This window comes from Streptopelia decaocto, assembly GCF_964273445.1.
Source record: "Streptopelia decaocto genome assembly, chromosome: 9".
Classification (NCBI taxonomy): domain Eukaryota; kingdom Metazoa; phylum Chordata; class Aves; order Columbiformes; family Columbidae; genus Streptopelia; species Streptopelia decaocto.
The window spans coordinates 3,560,728-3,574,449 of record NC_138664.1 but is presented as its reverse complement, the minus strand read 5'-3'; the positions used below and the strand labels follow the sequence as shown (position 1 = coordinate 3,574,449).

Below are 13,722 nucleotides of genomic sequence, written 5' to 3'. Positions count from 1 at the left end.
TGAATGTACAAACAACACAGCAAATTGAGTAAGTTACACAAGTGAGAAACAGCCAGGAATTGATTTGAGGCAGATTTCACCACTGTTTTGCTAGAGAGACAAGCCGAAACACAGTGGAATTTATTTCCCTTATTTCTTTCAAGAGAAGTATCTCAGGGAACTGAAGTTTAATTGACTCTGATTATGGATAAGTGAACCTTTACCCAGAAAAACTTACCCCAATCTCTTTTAAATCTTTGTCCTGCAATAACTGTAGGGGATCAATAAAATTCTGTTTGACGTTAATATCAAGTGAGTCCTTCACCTCTGCCATTTGCTTCATGCTCTCACCAGCATCCAGTAGCGCGAGGCCTATGGTAAAGAATACGCTACTTATATCTCAATATAGGTAAAACCAGAAAATTTCTCACATGAAACAGCTATTTCAAACAGGTATTTTGTATCTGCTGTAGCCCTTGAAAATTAACACAAAAAACTCAAACCAAACCAAAAACGCAAAACGCAAGGAACGCATTTGTTTGTCCCCTACAGAAAACTAGAACTGGAAAATTCTTGTTCCTACGTATAGTTTGTTTTTTCGCCTGAAGCCCCTCAGGAACAAAAAACCCCTCAGGAACATATATACATATATATATGTGTGTATATATATATACATGTATATATATATATATACTTTCTCTACTGTATTTGCATAGGTAACAAACCTACTTCACCTTGAGAACTGCAAACCAAGCTGATTCATTTGTACAACTTCAGTGATATTATTAAATATGCAAAAAGACAGTAACTTTTTGATCACAAAATCATGATTTACAGCTTCTTCACATACGTTTTTCTTTTCCAAACCTCCTTTTGGTCAAAATTGTTGATGCTTCTTGAAAACCACCTCTTTAACATACCGTATAGTTTGTGACGCATATAAGTATCACAATGCAGAATAGTGTTTGAAATGTTCTTTCCCCTTTCCTAGTTTTATTTGGTATTCTCGTTGCTTTTGCAAAAGCACAAACACATCCAGCTTACAGATGAGTTGTCCCACTTCACAAAGAGACTAAACAAGCCTTTGTTCTACCAGCAGCACCTCTCCCTGTGCAGCACCTACTTGGGCGCATGTTTCAAAACAACCACAGTGTGTAAAATTAGGGGTATTAACAAGAGTATGTGCCAAAGCCAGCCAGCTGTGTTTTGGCTCCTGCATGCAGACCCGGCCCATACGCTCTCTCTGAGCCATAGTCGCCTCTTTGAGAGGAAATAGGTAAGATTTGATTTATCAAAGAGTTGTAGCGTTCATTTTCACAAAAACAAGAAAATGTGTATTTAAGATCCACAGAAATACTAAAAAAAAAACCAAAACACCCAGAGTTACTGTTTATTTTTTCCAACAGAAATTTTTCCCTTCGTTTACTTCTCAAATACAGGGTAACCATTTTTATTTAAATGTTAACAGAAATACAGCGCATCTAATAATCACTCTAAATCATTTAGGTTTGGCAACTTAGAAACTCAAATCGCTATGGTAATAACATGAATCATCAGACAGCATCGGTAATAGTGTTATCAAATCCATCTGCAATAGAGGAAGACCAATACGCAGATGCATCATGGTTTGTTAATTATGTCAATCACCTTCTGACCACTGCACTTAACTTTCCCTCTTACCTGCAGTAGCTATTTACATAGGTTATATCCCTGAGTAATATTCTGCAAAGAACTTTATGCTGAAATATTCACAGAGGAGATGCACAGACTCACCAAACATAGACTCATCGCCAAGCTCTCTGCCATACCGTATCATGCAGTCTCCCAGGAGTCCCTCTGTCTGGGGATAGCCTGTGGTTTTCACTTGTCCTCTGATCTTTGACATGGTGTTCAGCATGCCCAGCCTGGCTCTGTACGCTAAGGAGGACGTAAAAAAGAAAGTTATAAAAACACCTTTAAAACTAATATATTTAAAGCCATAAGTCATTTAACAAGCGACGTCATGGAGCAAGTCAGTACATTGGTCTGTAGATTCATAAGCTTTTTGTTGTCGGTACATCATAGTCAAAAGTTGGAAGCTGATATAAGATTTGATTCATAATACGGGTTTTTATTCCCAACTGAATGAACATCATTCCTCCAGACGGGTGTGCAGAGGGGGCACTTGTCACCTTCTGAGGATATTCACCAACACTCATATTCCTTTGAATGATCCTGCTTGTGAACTCCCTGATTAGAAGTACGGCAGAAAACAAACACAGGAAAGATACAACCACAGCCAAAGCCAATTTCGTGCGCTCTTTCTCTCCCTCTCTTGCTTGAATTTGCAGTTGTTCATTGCAGACGCAGGTAAAGTTCTCTAGGACACCCATAAGCCTCACCAAAATGTCCTAATTATCTTTTATTTACCTAGGATGAATATCCAAGTAAGAAGTCAATGTTAAACAAAATTCAATACGCATTGCTCCTTTCCTACCTGGATTTGGCTGAAGATACTCTGTGGATTTGGACAGAAGCTCCGCTACAGCTTTATTAGTAACATCGATTTTCTGAAAAAGAAAAGGAACACAATTAGCAACAAGCAAATCAATTACTAGAAAGTTTCTCATTTTATAAGACATAATACACTATTCCAGCTAATTAAGAAATTTTATTTAAAATAAAGCAAATATTGTCGCTTAAAATAAATAGCCACATTGTAGTTCTGACGGGGCTTTACCAAAACCATGTTCATTGACAGGTAGTAGTGGGAAGGAGAGAAGGTTTATATCAAAATGTGGGCTTGTCTTTCCAGCCCATCAGTCTCACCTACTGCTCATACATTCTACACTAACATTGTCCAGCCATCCCAACAGCTCTTACTATAACTGCTTTTCTCCACAGGTGAAAAAGACTCAACATATCCCTCACAATCTTGCAGTCATGGCCACTTACAGCAGTAGTTTGCACTGTCTTCCCATTTGATAGTTTCTAAATGCTATAAAAACCACATTTCTGGTTTGTTTTACTTTTTCTCCCTTAGGGCCTGCATATTCTTTTTCCTCTTATAATGCAGAGAAAGGAAATAATTATTCTGTAGCCAAAGAAACTGAAACCTAGAAACCTATTTAGATCATAAATTCAAAAGTGCGTGTTGGAAAAAAAAAACAACTCACACAAGAGGTTTTTCCTCGATCTGCAACAATAAAAGCTGTAACCTAGGTCTACTATGAACATCAAAAAATACACAGAAAGACAAGAGTAATAAAAAAGCACACAAAAGCTGAAAAAGCAGAAACTGGCAGCTCATGGATCAATTTGCACCTTGTTGTGTTTTAGTTTGTTTGTTTGTTTTTCTCCCCCATGTAAATCTACAATACCATTCTATGACTTGGAACATGAAACGTGTTTGATTCTGCAATAGCTTAATATTGAAAAACATAATGTTGCTTTCCTTACCCTTTCCATCTCTTGAAATTCTTCATCTAACTTGGTTCCTTCTGCTCCGCTTATTTTTTCACTGAACAACTGTAGAAAAGGCAAATTTAACAAAAAAAAAAAAAAATTGCATGATTATTTAATTACTGAATAAATATCTCTGAGAGTCACAGGAACTCGCTTCAGATCAGAAAATATTCAGCCATCATTTGAGGCAGCTGTGCAAGAGAAGAGAAACCTTAGTCTTAGAAGCGAAGCACTCATTTTAACAGAGACAAAAATACCTGAGACAAATATACAAGAGGCAAAAAAAACGCCCATTTCTCATGGTTAAAGAGTTTGTACTTCAGGCACAGGGACCAGAGTGACTGCACTGAATCCAGAGCACCCTTTCAATGATGTCTCTCCAGCCTTGTAGCTCCAAGTACCTCCTGGTCCTGAGTGCCTTGAGTCTTGGGGACACAACCCCTGCTGCTGGGAGCTGCGTGGGCTTCTGTGGAAGGAACAGACCAGTGAGAAACGCCACACTGTGACCCACCTGTGTGACTGAGCTGCTTTACCACACTAAAAACAAGAACGCCATGTCTTCTTCACGATGCAAAGCCCCAGTTTCAAATAGAAGATTTACTGAAAATCTTCTTAAAACGGCTGAAACAAAATCAAACTTTGGTGTAGAAACTCCAGGCTGTCAGAGCTAAATTTGGTCCCCACTGAGTAAGCCATAGCGAGGAATAAGCACTCAAGAAGAACTCAGCTATCTGCTTCTTGCAACATACAATACCTGCACTGCAATAGCAGGAGAAGAAAGCCAGGTCCTCACCCGGTATGAAACAGCTTCGAAAGCATCACTCAACTATGAGAGAAGTGGCTTAGCACATATTCGACAAATATTAAACATAAATTCCTACGATAATTCCTGCAAAAATACGATGAGTTTCTCCATTTTAACTGACTCTTATAGAATCTTGTAACAGCGTAATGTAAAATCCAGGCCTCGCTCACTGATTGCCGGTGTTCCCCAAACCTGCTCCCGATAAAGCGTTTTGTTTGTCCTCTACGCCTTCTAGAAGGGAATTCATCTCACTGAATTAAAAGGGCCTTGGAGACTTGTATAATGTGGAAATGGGTCACGGCTCTTTGCAAAGCGATGCTGCCCTGTTCTGGGTCCCGGCCCGCGCCGCACAGGTGAGCGGGAAACACATGGCCCCCCAAAAACCAGCTGGGACCCCAATGGATCGATAATGTATGCCCTGAGACACCTACTGAAAACACATCAACCTCCAGCATATCTGATGATAATCTGTGTGTTTCAGGCTATCTTCGTTAGCCTTCCAATGAGCCAGTGGAGTTTTCTTTCCTCTCTGGCATTATTGTTAGCGTATGAACTTTCTACTCATCCACTTATGCTTCTTGTTATAATTCTCAGATCTATTCTCTCTAAGCGTGGGACACTTCATCATTTTAGTCATTTGGTACGGTAGTTTATTATTAATTACGCTTTCACAGTTGAGCAATCATGTTACTTCATTGCATTTATTCTTCGCCAATGTATAAACGGATTATTTGTAATGAGACAGCTATGGGTTGCTACTGAATGTGGATTTTGCAGCTTCAGCCTGACCCCACATCAACAGCACCGCTCCACGCGGCCACGAGAGCAAGGCCGCTTCAGGGAAAGCGCCAGTTCAAAGGGAGCCGTGCTGCTAATTATTTCTGTGGGCTTTACAGCAGCACTTGCGATCTCTATGCTTAGCATGCCAAGCAGCCCACAAACCTGCCAAGGTTATTTCTCTTCCAGAGCGCCGACAGAACAAACACAAAAGCAGATAGAACAGAGGTGGAGAAGGCTGTGGGTTGTCGTCTTGCTGCCGTAAGACGTGACAGCAGAGAAGGCACCTGAGGCCACGCGTGGAAGGGGACACTGCCCAGGTATGTGTGCGGAGCCCTTGAGCGCAGGTGCAGAAAGGTGCGTGAAAAGGCTCCATGAAACTGTGCAGGCCCAGCAGAAATTGTGCAGCTTCTTCACACTGGCAGTTCATCTCCTCTCCGTGCAATGTTAATTCCCAAGATAATTAACGCCATTTTCCACAGCCTCGCACATGTTTTCCTTCTCCACATCTGTGGTTTCCCGAAACGCCTCACGGTGATCCCTTTTCAAAGGATCATAGCTGTCTCATTACAAATAATCCGTTTATACATTGGCGAAGAATAAATGCAATGAAGTAACATGATTGCTCAACTGTGAAAGCGTAATTAATAATAAACTACCGTACCAAATGACTAAAATGATGAAGTGTCCCACGCTTAGAGAGAATAGATCTGAGAATTATAACAAGAAGCGTAAGTGGATGAGTAGAAAGTTCATACGCTAACAATAATGCCAGAGAGGAAAGAAAACTCCACTGGCTCATTGGAAGGCTAACGAAGATAGCCTGAAACACACAGATTATCACCAGATATGCTGGAGGTTGATGTGTTTTCAGTAGGTGTCTCAGGGCATACATTATCGATCCATTAGTCCAGGCTGCAGTTGTCTCAGCCAACTGCACAGCAACGCTGCCACGCATGGTTAGTTTTGGTTTCTCTTCTGAAATGTTGCAAAACTCTTCGCAGTCTTTGGAATGGATAAAATCTGATGCCGCTCATGTAGAAACTATTTTCAGCACCTCTGAGTCACTCCTTGCACGGGGATCACTGGACTTGCTGGAGCAGCTGGGAGTAAGGAAAGTGTCTAAGTTAGATCCAGAAGGTCACGGAACAACTGAGATTTCTATGCACCAGCTTCCAGAGGAAGAGAGAGATTCCGCATCTGCAATTCGCAGAGAATAATGAAGTAATTTAATAAACAACTTGGATGAGTCTGCTGGTGGATGGTGGAGCTGCTCCTCATAAGGGCCTTGGTTAAAAATGGGCTGAACTTCACAAAGCTCAAACACAAATGCAAAACCCTGAGGAACCTGCTCTACCAGGACCCACTGCAGTTGGGAGGCCTTTCTGGAGGGCCCTTCTGACCTACCTCTCTCCAATTCTAATTCTGTATTTAATTCCGTATTTACAGTGATACATGAACGCAACTCCACAGAGACGCTTCTTCAGTGGTGTTTACTCTGAGCTCTATTTTCCTTTGAAAAAGGAGACTACCTCAGTGCTCAGAGAGATACCATAAAGAATGATTCCTTAAAGTCTACACACTCTCTACAGTCCTACAGTAAAAACTGGTATAAAGTTCTAATGGTTATCATCAAATTTTATACCACTACCACTTATTTCCAATTAGTATAATCAGTATTGGCTTAACTATTCTTGCATTTAGGAACACAAAAGCTTTTGTTCTGATCGTACTGAATTTAGGAGTTGTAAAACTAGCATCACCACTCTCCCAATTAAAAGTCACAGGATATCAAATGAATTATTGAAAATGGATGCACAAAGGAGACAGCTGCTGAGTTTTAGTTCTCCAGTTATTTGCTGAGCATCATATATATGCCTTATATGAGGCTGCAAAATGCTTCGAACTGAAACAGAAGCATGCCCAACTGTGGGGCTGTGTCATTATGTGGCAATATCTATTGGTTTTTACGAGTCAGCTCATCAAAGGCGAAACTGGCATCACATAAGGCACGTACTCCGAGGGAGCTTGGAATTACTTGTACAGGAAGAATTCTTCAACTCCAAATTCGGAACCGGGTGCCATGGGCCCAGCACCTCATCACTAGACAGGGCCACGGTCAGAACTTCAGGCTCTGAAAAAGCCCAGTTCCCACCATGGTGGTCAGCACCGCCTTGCTATTCCACTGCCAGGCCAGAAGCTAAAGCCGTTCGTTAGTCATATTTCTGATGGAGATAATTAAGTTTCCTCTGGAACAAAATCTACAGCCAGAGAACAGCTGTGAAATGAGACAGATTGCTTCCCCTCAGCTCTCTGTGCAACTCCCTCCATCACACTTGACGTATCACAGTCAGCGGGGAGAAAAAACCCCAAACTCAATACAAAACCACTTTCAAATCAGCCCTTGTGTTATCATGTCATTGGTAGCTATAGACCATAGCAAACTACCTTTTATTGGGAAACTTGTATGCTCCGTATAACAGAACTTTTTGCCTGAAGAAATACAGCAGTTTGCACACAGGTGCTTCTCACCCGTAACTTCTTCCTAGATCCTACTGTTCTTTGCAGCACGAAAAATTAAATATGGTTCATTAGAAACAATCTAAAAGTCTCTCATGGGCTTATGTGGCATCTTCTAGGAAGGCAAATCTGGAAAAAAAAACCCCAAGAGACAGGTTTTGAAAGAAACATCTCTGCATGTGACGACTCCTATTTAAGTTCTATATGCCCAAATACTGTTCAAAAGGTAAACAGCAATTTTGTTACACAGTCTTCAAGGCTAGATATTGATCTGCTAAGGAATTTTATTCTAAGAAATTATCTGAGTAACCATTTGTTTTCCATAAATGTAATATTGAGATTTTGTTCTCACGCTAGTTCTTTCTTACTCTAATTTCTCTGAGATAATGTAATTTTCTTTTGATTTGTTTTGTTGTAACGAAGAACGAACAGAGCACACAAACTGCCTACAGTTTAAACCAAAATCTATGGCTCACCAAAACTCTAAACTAAAAAAGCCCCATGTCATTTTTCAGTACTTTTATTTTGAATATGTTAAGATTTATCCTTCTCATTGCACAGGAATAGTACATTTCTCCATTCTCACATGGCTCATAAAAATGAGCTTCAGAAAAATGCTGTCTTTTACTAACGTTTTGAACATCATATCCACTAAATTACTTTTTCATATTTCACTAAGGAAGGTTACTGAACATACGAAACTGCCAAAAATATCCCAGATCAACAGAGAGCCGATAAAACTCTCAAAACAATTACCCTATTTTTTTATATGCCCACTGGGTATTTTATAAGACAAGTCAATAGGATTCTTGCCAGCCAATAACATGCTCTGACCTTCTGTTTCACTTGTTTTGCCTCTTTTGCAACCACCACTAACTGGGACTGAACCATCACAGGGTTTTCTGGTGTTATTCAGCTACTGTTGAAACAAGTGGGGCTGAAGAAATCCTTAACTGGCCAGCAAAACTCTCTTGTACACAACAGGTCAAGAAATCATCAAATACCATTTAATGACTGAATGAAAGGTATCATATTCCATTAAATATTTACGAGCTTTTAATGACTCTTCACCAAGTAACAGCATTAATTTTGTTCTGAAGGAGTATCTGCTGAAATTATCTGCTGAAACTTTAATGGGATGGAATTTTCCTACGTTTGTCATAAATATTCACAGTGTCAATCCCATGAGGCAAAACCCAGATTTTTCGGAAAAATTATTTTAACAAAAAAGCCAAAGCTGTTAAAATACTTTAAATTTATTTCCCTCTCTCTACAAAGGAAGTAAACAATCAATTGGGAAAACTAAGAGATTCATCCCACAGTTAACCCATACAAAGCCAGGAAATAATACAACTCTATTGGCTACATTTCCAACAGAGACACAAAACTGGGCCAAACTACACATTAAGATATATCTTCAAATACAGTACTTAGTAGAAAATACTACATTCCAGCATGGTTAATGCATAATAGTCGTGCTTCTCTTAATAAATCATTAAAACTTGCAGTTATTGACCTGTAGCCATGTAATTGTTTCATTTGGTGTTAAGTTATTATGCATAGAGGACTTAATGCAATATGACAACACTAATAGCTTTTGAAAAAAGCTTATTATAGCCTATTATAAACAATGAGAAGAACAAGGTGGCTGGCAAAACAGCCAGAAATTCTTGTCTGCATAGTAAATTATTTTCTGTACAGTTCTTCTGCACCACTTAATGTGATCTCTTCCACCTTCAAACCATTTCTATGAATGAGGGTGCTGAAGACACCGAGGTCCATGTTAAAGTGTAGTTAATCCAACAGCCCATGCTTGCGAAACCACAAGGAAAAAGGTACAGAACCCACAACATGACATAAACAAGGTTACTGGTTCATGAGTGTCTTCTTCAGGAAGGACGTACACAATCAAAAAAAGACGGAGAAAAAAACCCCAACATTTAAAAGAACAATTAGTTGAACAACCTATATGACTTTATATAGGCTAAACACAAGATTGTGACGCTTTGGAGTATTATCACAGCAGAAATTTTTCAAAAGAAAAGGGAATGCCATTTTGATAAAGTCAGTGAGTGCATTAGATAAAGATTTGCCACACAATGCATATGATGTGGGCGTTTGACCATTTCTATAAGTTCCTAGCATCCTTGCAATTCTTTCTGCTGAGAGAACTCTGGGATGCATGAAATGTTTTCTGATTCCTGTTCTTTCAAGAAAAATCAGAAAGGAAACAGACACAAGTACATCAAAGGTCTTGACAGACCTGTAAGATTCTGTGTATGTGCTTTAGAAACTCCTCATCTCTAAAGCAAGCAGCAAATGATATAGTTACGCCTCACACTCTAAGAAAAGATCTACAACTGATAACGTACAATGACGTGTCTGGCATCAAACAATTAAGTAATCTGTAAAAACAGGACAATGTGGTCATGGTCCTGTAGTTTATGAAAGTCACCAATAACATCAAGTGAAATATTATTTATGACTCAATTTGTTATCTGGTGTATCTATGTAAAAAAATAAATCTCCTTTCTTTGACAGTAATACTGAGAACCTACCCCACATAATTTCTATGTTCTTTCTTATGTATTTCTTATATGTAATTTTTTTGCCAGAATTTAGGGTTTGGTTGTATTTTTGATTAGTTTAACAATGGAAACATCAGACACTACATTCTAGTGCTGATACTCCTTAAAGTTGTTCTGCAAGAAGGCTGAGCCAGAAAGTGAATTCTAAGAGGATCAGGAATGTGGCACTTGCTGTTACTTGGTCAACACTCAAAATCCTGTACCCAGCTGACCAGTCAGTACACAATCAGGCTGTCTTTTAAATTAACCTTATTAACGAAATCCAGCCAAAGAATGTGCAAACATAGACCGTGTAATCTAGACTCACAAAGCAGTCTGCACATTGAGAAGGGTGCTGCCTCTTCCTCTGAGAAAGCATGCTCTTGTAAAGCTCTTCACATATTTCAGAATATTTTATCTTCACTACGTAACGGACAGATTGACTCTTTCTGTGACACTCCCCAGGTCTGGCGTCTCTCATTAAAAGAAAGGCCGTGCCACTCGTGCTGCTCAGATTGCTTGTTCACACGTCTGCATTCCAGACTTTCTGCTCTCAGCAAGAGCTCCTCAGGAGCCCCATCACAGCTTTCCCTGCGACAGGAACAACGAGGAACAAATCACAGAATCACAGAATCGACTGGGTTGGAAAAGCCCTCAGAGATCATCGAGTCCAACCCTTGGTCCAACTCCAGTCCATTGACTAGATCATGGCACTAAGTGCCATGTCCAATCTCAGTTTAAAAACCTCCAGGGACGGTGAGTCCACCACCTCCCTGGGCAGCCATTCCAATGCCTGACCACTCTCTCTGTAAAGAATTTCTTTCTAATATCCAGCCTAAATTTCCCCTGGCAGAGTTGAAGCCCATGGCCCCTTGTCCTATTGCTGACTGCCTGGGAGAAGAGCCCAATCCCCACCTGGCTAGAACTGCCCTTCAGGTAGTTCTAGAGAGTGCTGAGCTCAGCTCTAAGCCTCCTCTTCTCCAGACTAAACAAGCCCAGCTCCCTCAGCCTCTCCCCATAGGGCTTGTGTTCAAGTCCCTTCCCCAGTCTTGTTGCTCTTCTCTGGACCCGCTCCAGCACTTCAATGTCTTTCCTGAACTGAGGGGCCCAGAACTGAACACAATACTCCAGGTGTGGCCTCCCCAATGGGAAGGATCACTGCCCTTGTCCTGCTGATTGTACAGATTGACCCACACAGCCCATAATTCAGGGGGGCACAGGCAACCCAAACCCTTGTCTGAATTTGGGTTAAACTGACTTGTCCTTGGCCACACAGTGAACACGTGGTAACTGACATTAGAACGCCAGCATCCCCGATCTCCAATTTTTGTGCTCTGAAGAACGTTGTCTTACAGAAAATATTCTATACGTACAGAAAAAGCAAGTGAAGGTTATGTTTATGGGATACAAATTGCGAGTCGTCAAGTACTGCACGGTCATTAAACTTACAATAATAAGAATACAACTCTAGATTTTGCCAGAGAGCGAAACTAAAAAGTGTTCAACATGTGCAAGAGAGATATTTTTATTTTAGACACTGATAGTAAACTGGAAAGTGTTTACACCTGGTTTCCATGTTATCACTAGTTGAGTGATAACACTTAAACCTGAAGCGTTATGTTGGTTTCCTGCTGATCTATGCAATCGTGGGTGGTTCTAGTTCCTAAATAACTGCAACCTCACAAAAGAGAAAATACGTACAAAAATCTGCATTCAGGCCAAAGAGACATTCAGTTAATAGAAAGTGGAACAGTTTGCTCAAAATTTTATGAGACATTTCTGACCACAATTAGGAACTGAATAAACTCCACACTGTCCAGCTGAACATCTTCAGCTCAAAACCCAACTTCAGAAAACACTGTATCAAAGATACCTGAAATTGCACAAAGCAAGGAACACACGAACATCAGTTTAACTGGCTCTGCAATTACGGGGTTTACTTTAAAAAAAAAATAATAGATCTCAAACTGAATAAATTCTGCTGAAACTAAATGTAAAGGAAACAACAACATCCAGTTGGAGTCTGATTCAGCAAAATACCTTTCCACGGGAGCATTATTAATGAAGCTGAGAATCTCCATAAGGATCATAAATCATATCACATACAGCTACAGTGAGGCAACATTTCAAAATACATCAGTAAGCAAACTGTTAAATATTGGTTATGCAACTAAATATATAAAAGACTTGCTCTCTAGTGCTGATTAGGAGATTAATGGACAATTAGTAAAAACATAAGGGTGGTATTTTACTAAACATTCTCAAGTTCAATCACTTTTAAACTTTTTTTTTCAGTCACTTTTAGCTTTTTTTTCTTCCTTTCTTATAGGTAAATGTGCCAGAGCTCAGCGACAAAACCATGCTAAGCTGGGATTAGTAAAATTGATGTCTTAGCAATAAAAATGACACATAACAACATCATGCCATTAAACCTGCTGGTGTGTGTCAAAGGATACCCTGCCCATGCCAGTCAGAAGGCAGAAGGATTAGCAAGTTTCCCTTTTGCCTTACAAATATAAGCGAGGGAAACAAAACTATAAAAAATGATAGGAAAGGAAGATACAAGCAAAACAATATTTGTGAAATAACTCAGTGGCTCAGCAGACTGGGATGGAATGTTATTTCCTATCAAATTCAATATGCTTTTGCTTCAAAATAATAGAATTAATCAACAGCTTTTATAGGCACATGTGTGTATACACACCCCCCCATATCTCCTCAAGAAACCCAAGAGGTATTAGAGACCTGGATGCTTTTGAAAACCCCACCAAGTGCTTCTCTAAATCTCCAGGCATGTAAATACTCGTTAAGAGTCCAGCCCAAGAGACTCATCAGAGAAGCACACAGGACTCAACGCTGCCAAATACGAGCTCTGTTTAACTTCAGATTCTAGTCCTGAGCAGCCGACAGCAGCTAAACTGCTCTCTACTAAACAACTACTACTACATTATTACTTAATGCCTTCTTTTCAAGCAGTGTTTTGCCCTTGTATTTCTTCTAGCACAGCATAGCGAAGGCTTATCTTATTTACATTCATAAATAATGGCTGGATAGGTGGTGGGTATTTTCTTAAACAATCTGTGCATCCACAGTGTAGAACCATCAGGATGCTTATGGTGTACATACAGTTCAGGACATCATCTGTGTATGGTCTGCAATTAGCACACAGCAAACACTTCAGAAATTACCAGTATTTAAACTGTTGCTTGACCACAGAGTTACCTGTGCACGTCTAGACCCAACACTTATCTGCAAACTACCGTGTAGTTATCAAGATCCAGAGCACCGTAGCTCAATACATTTCAAATGGCATTAAGACTTCTGACAATCAGCAAACACTTTGCCACAAAACTAAGCTACGTGGTTAAAAATTACACAAAAAGTCGAATATTCTAGAAGGAAGGCAGGCTTGCCCAGCAAAGCGCAGATCAACGGCTCCTGGCTTGGAAGCACGTTGTCAGTGCAAATGAACAGACACACTTTCATAAAGAAACACTGTGTGACCATTTGTAAAGCAACAGCAATCCCACTGACCCAACAGGCACGTGTAATAATATTGAATTATAAACTGATGCCCCGTTTTCAACAGCGTTCTTGTTCTGGAATGGATTCAGTAATTTCTACGCCTCT

The 13,722-nt window shown here is 40.0% G+C and overlaps 1 protein-coding gene across 1 annotated transcript in view; it reads right to left on the bottom strand.

The window, feature by feature from the left end:
* The window catches only part of SH3GL3 (SH3 domain containing GRB2 like 3, endophilin A3), a 47,107-nt gene that overhangs the window by 12,025 nt on the left and 21,360 nt on the right, over nt 1-13,722 (bottom strand). The window contains exons 2-5 of the mRNA XM_082060529.1: nt 3,418-3,486; nt 2,456-2,528; nt 1,753-1,896; nt 218-351 (exon numbers count right to left, since the gene is read on the bottom strand). Of these exons, the coding sequence (XP_081916655.1) occupies nt 218-351; nt 1,753-1,896; nt 2,456-2,528; nt 3,418-3,486 (420 nt within the window). The remainder of the gene's footprint in view (nt 1-217; nt 352-1,752; nt 1,897-2,455; nt 2,529-3,417; nt 3,487-13,722) is intronic.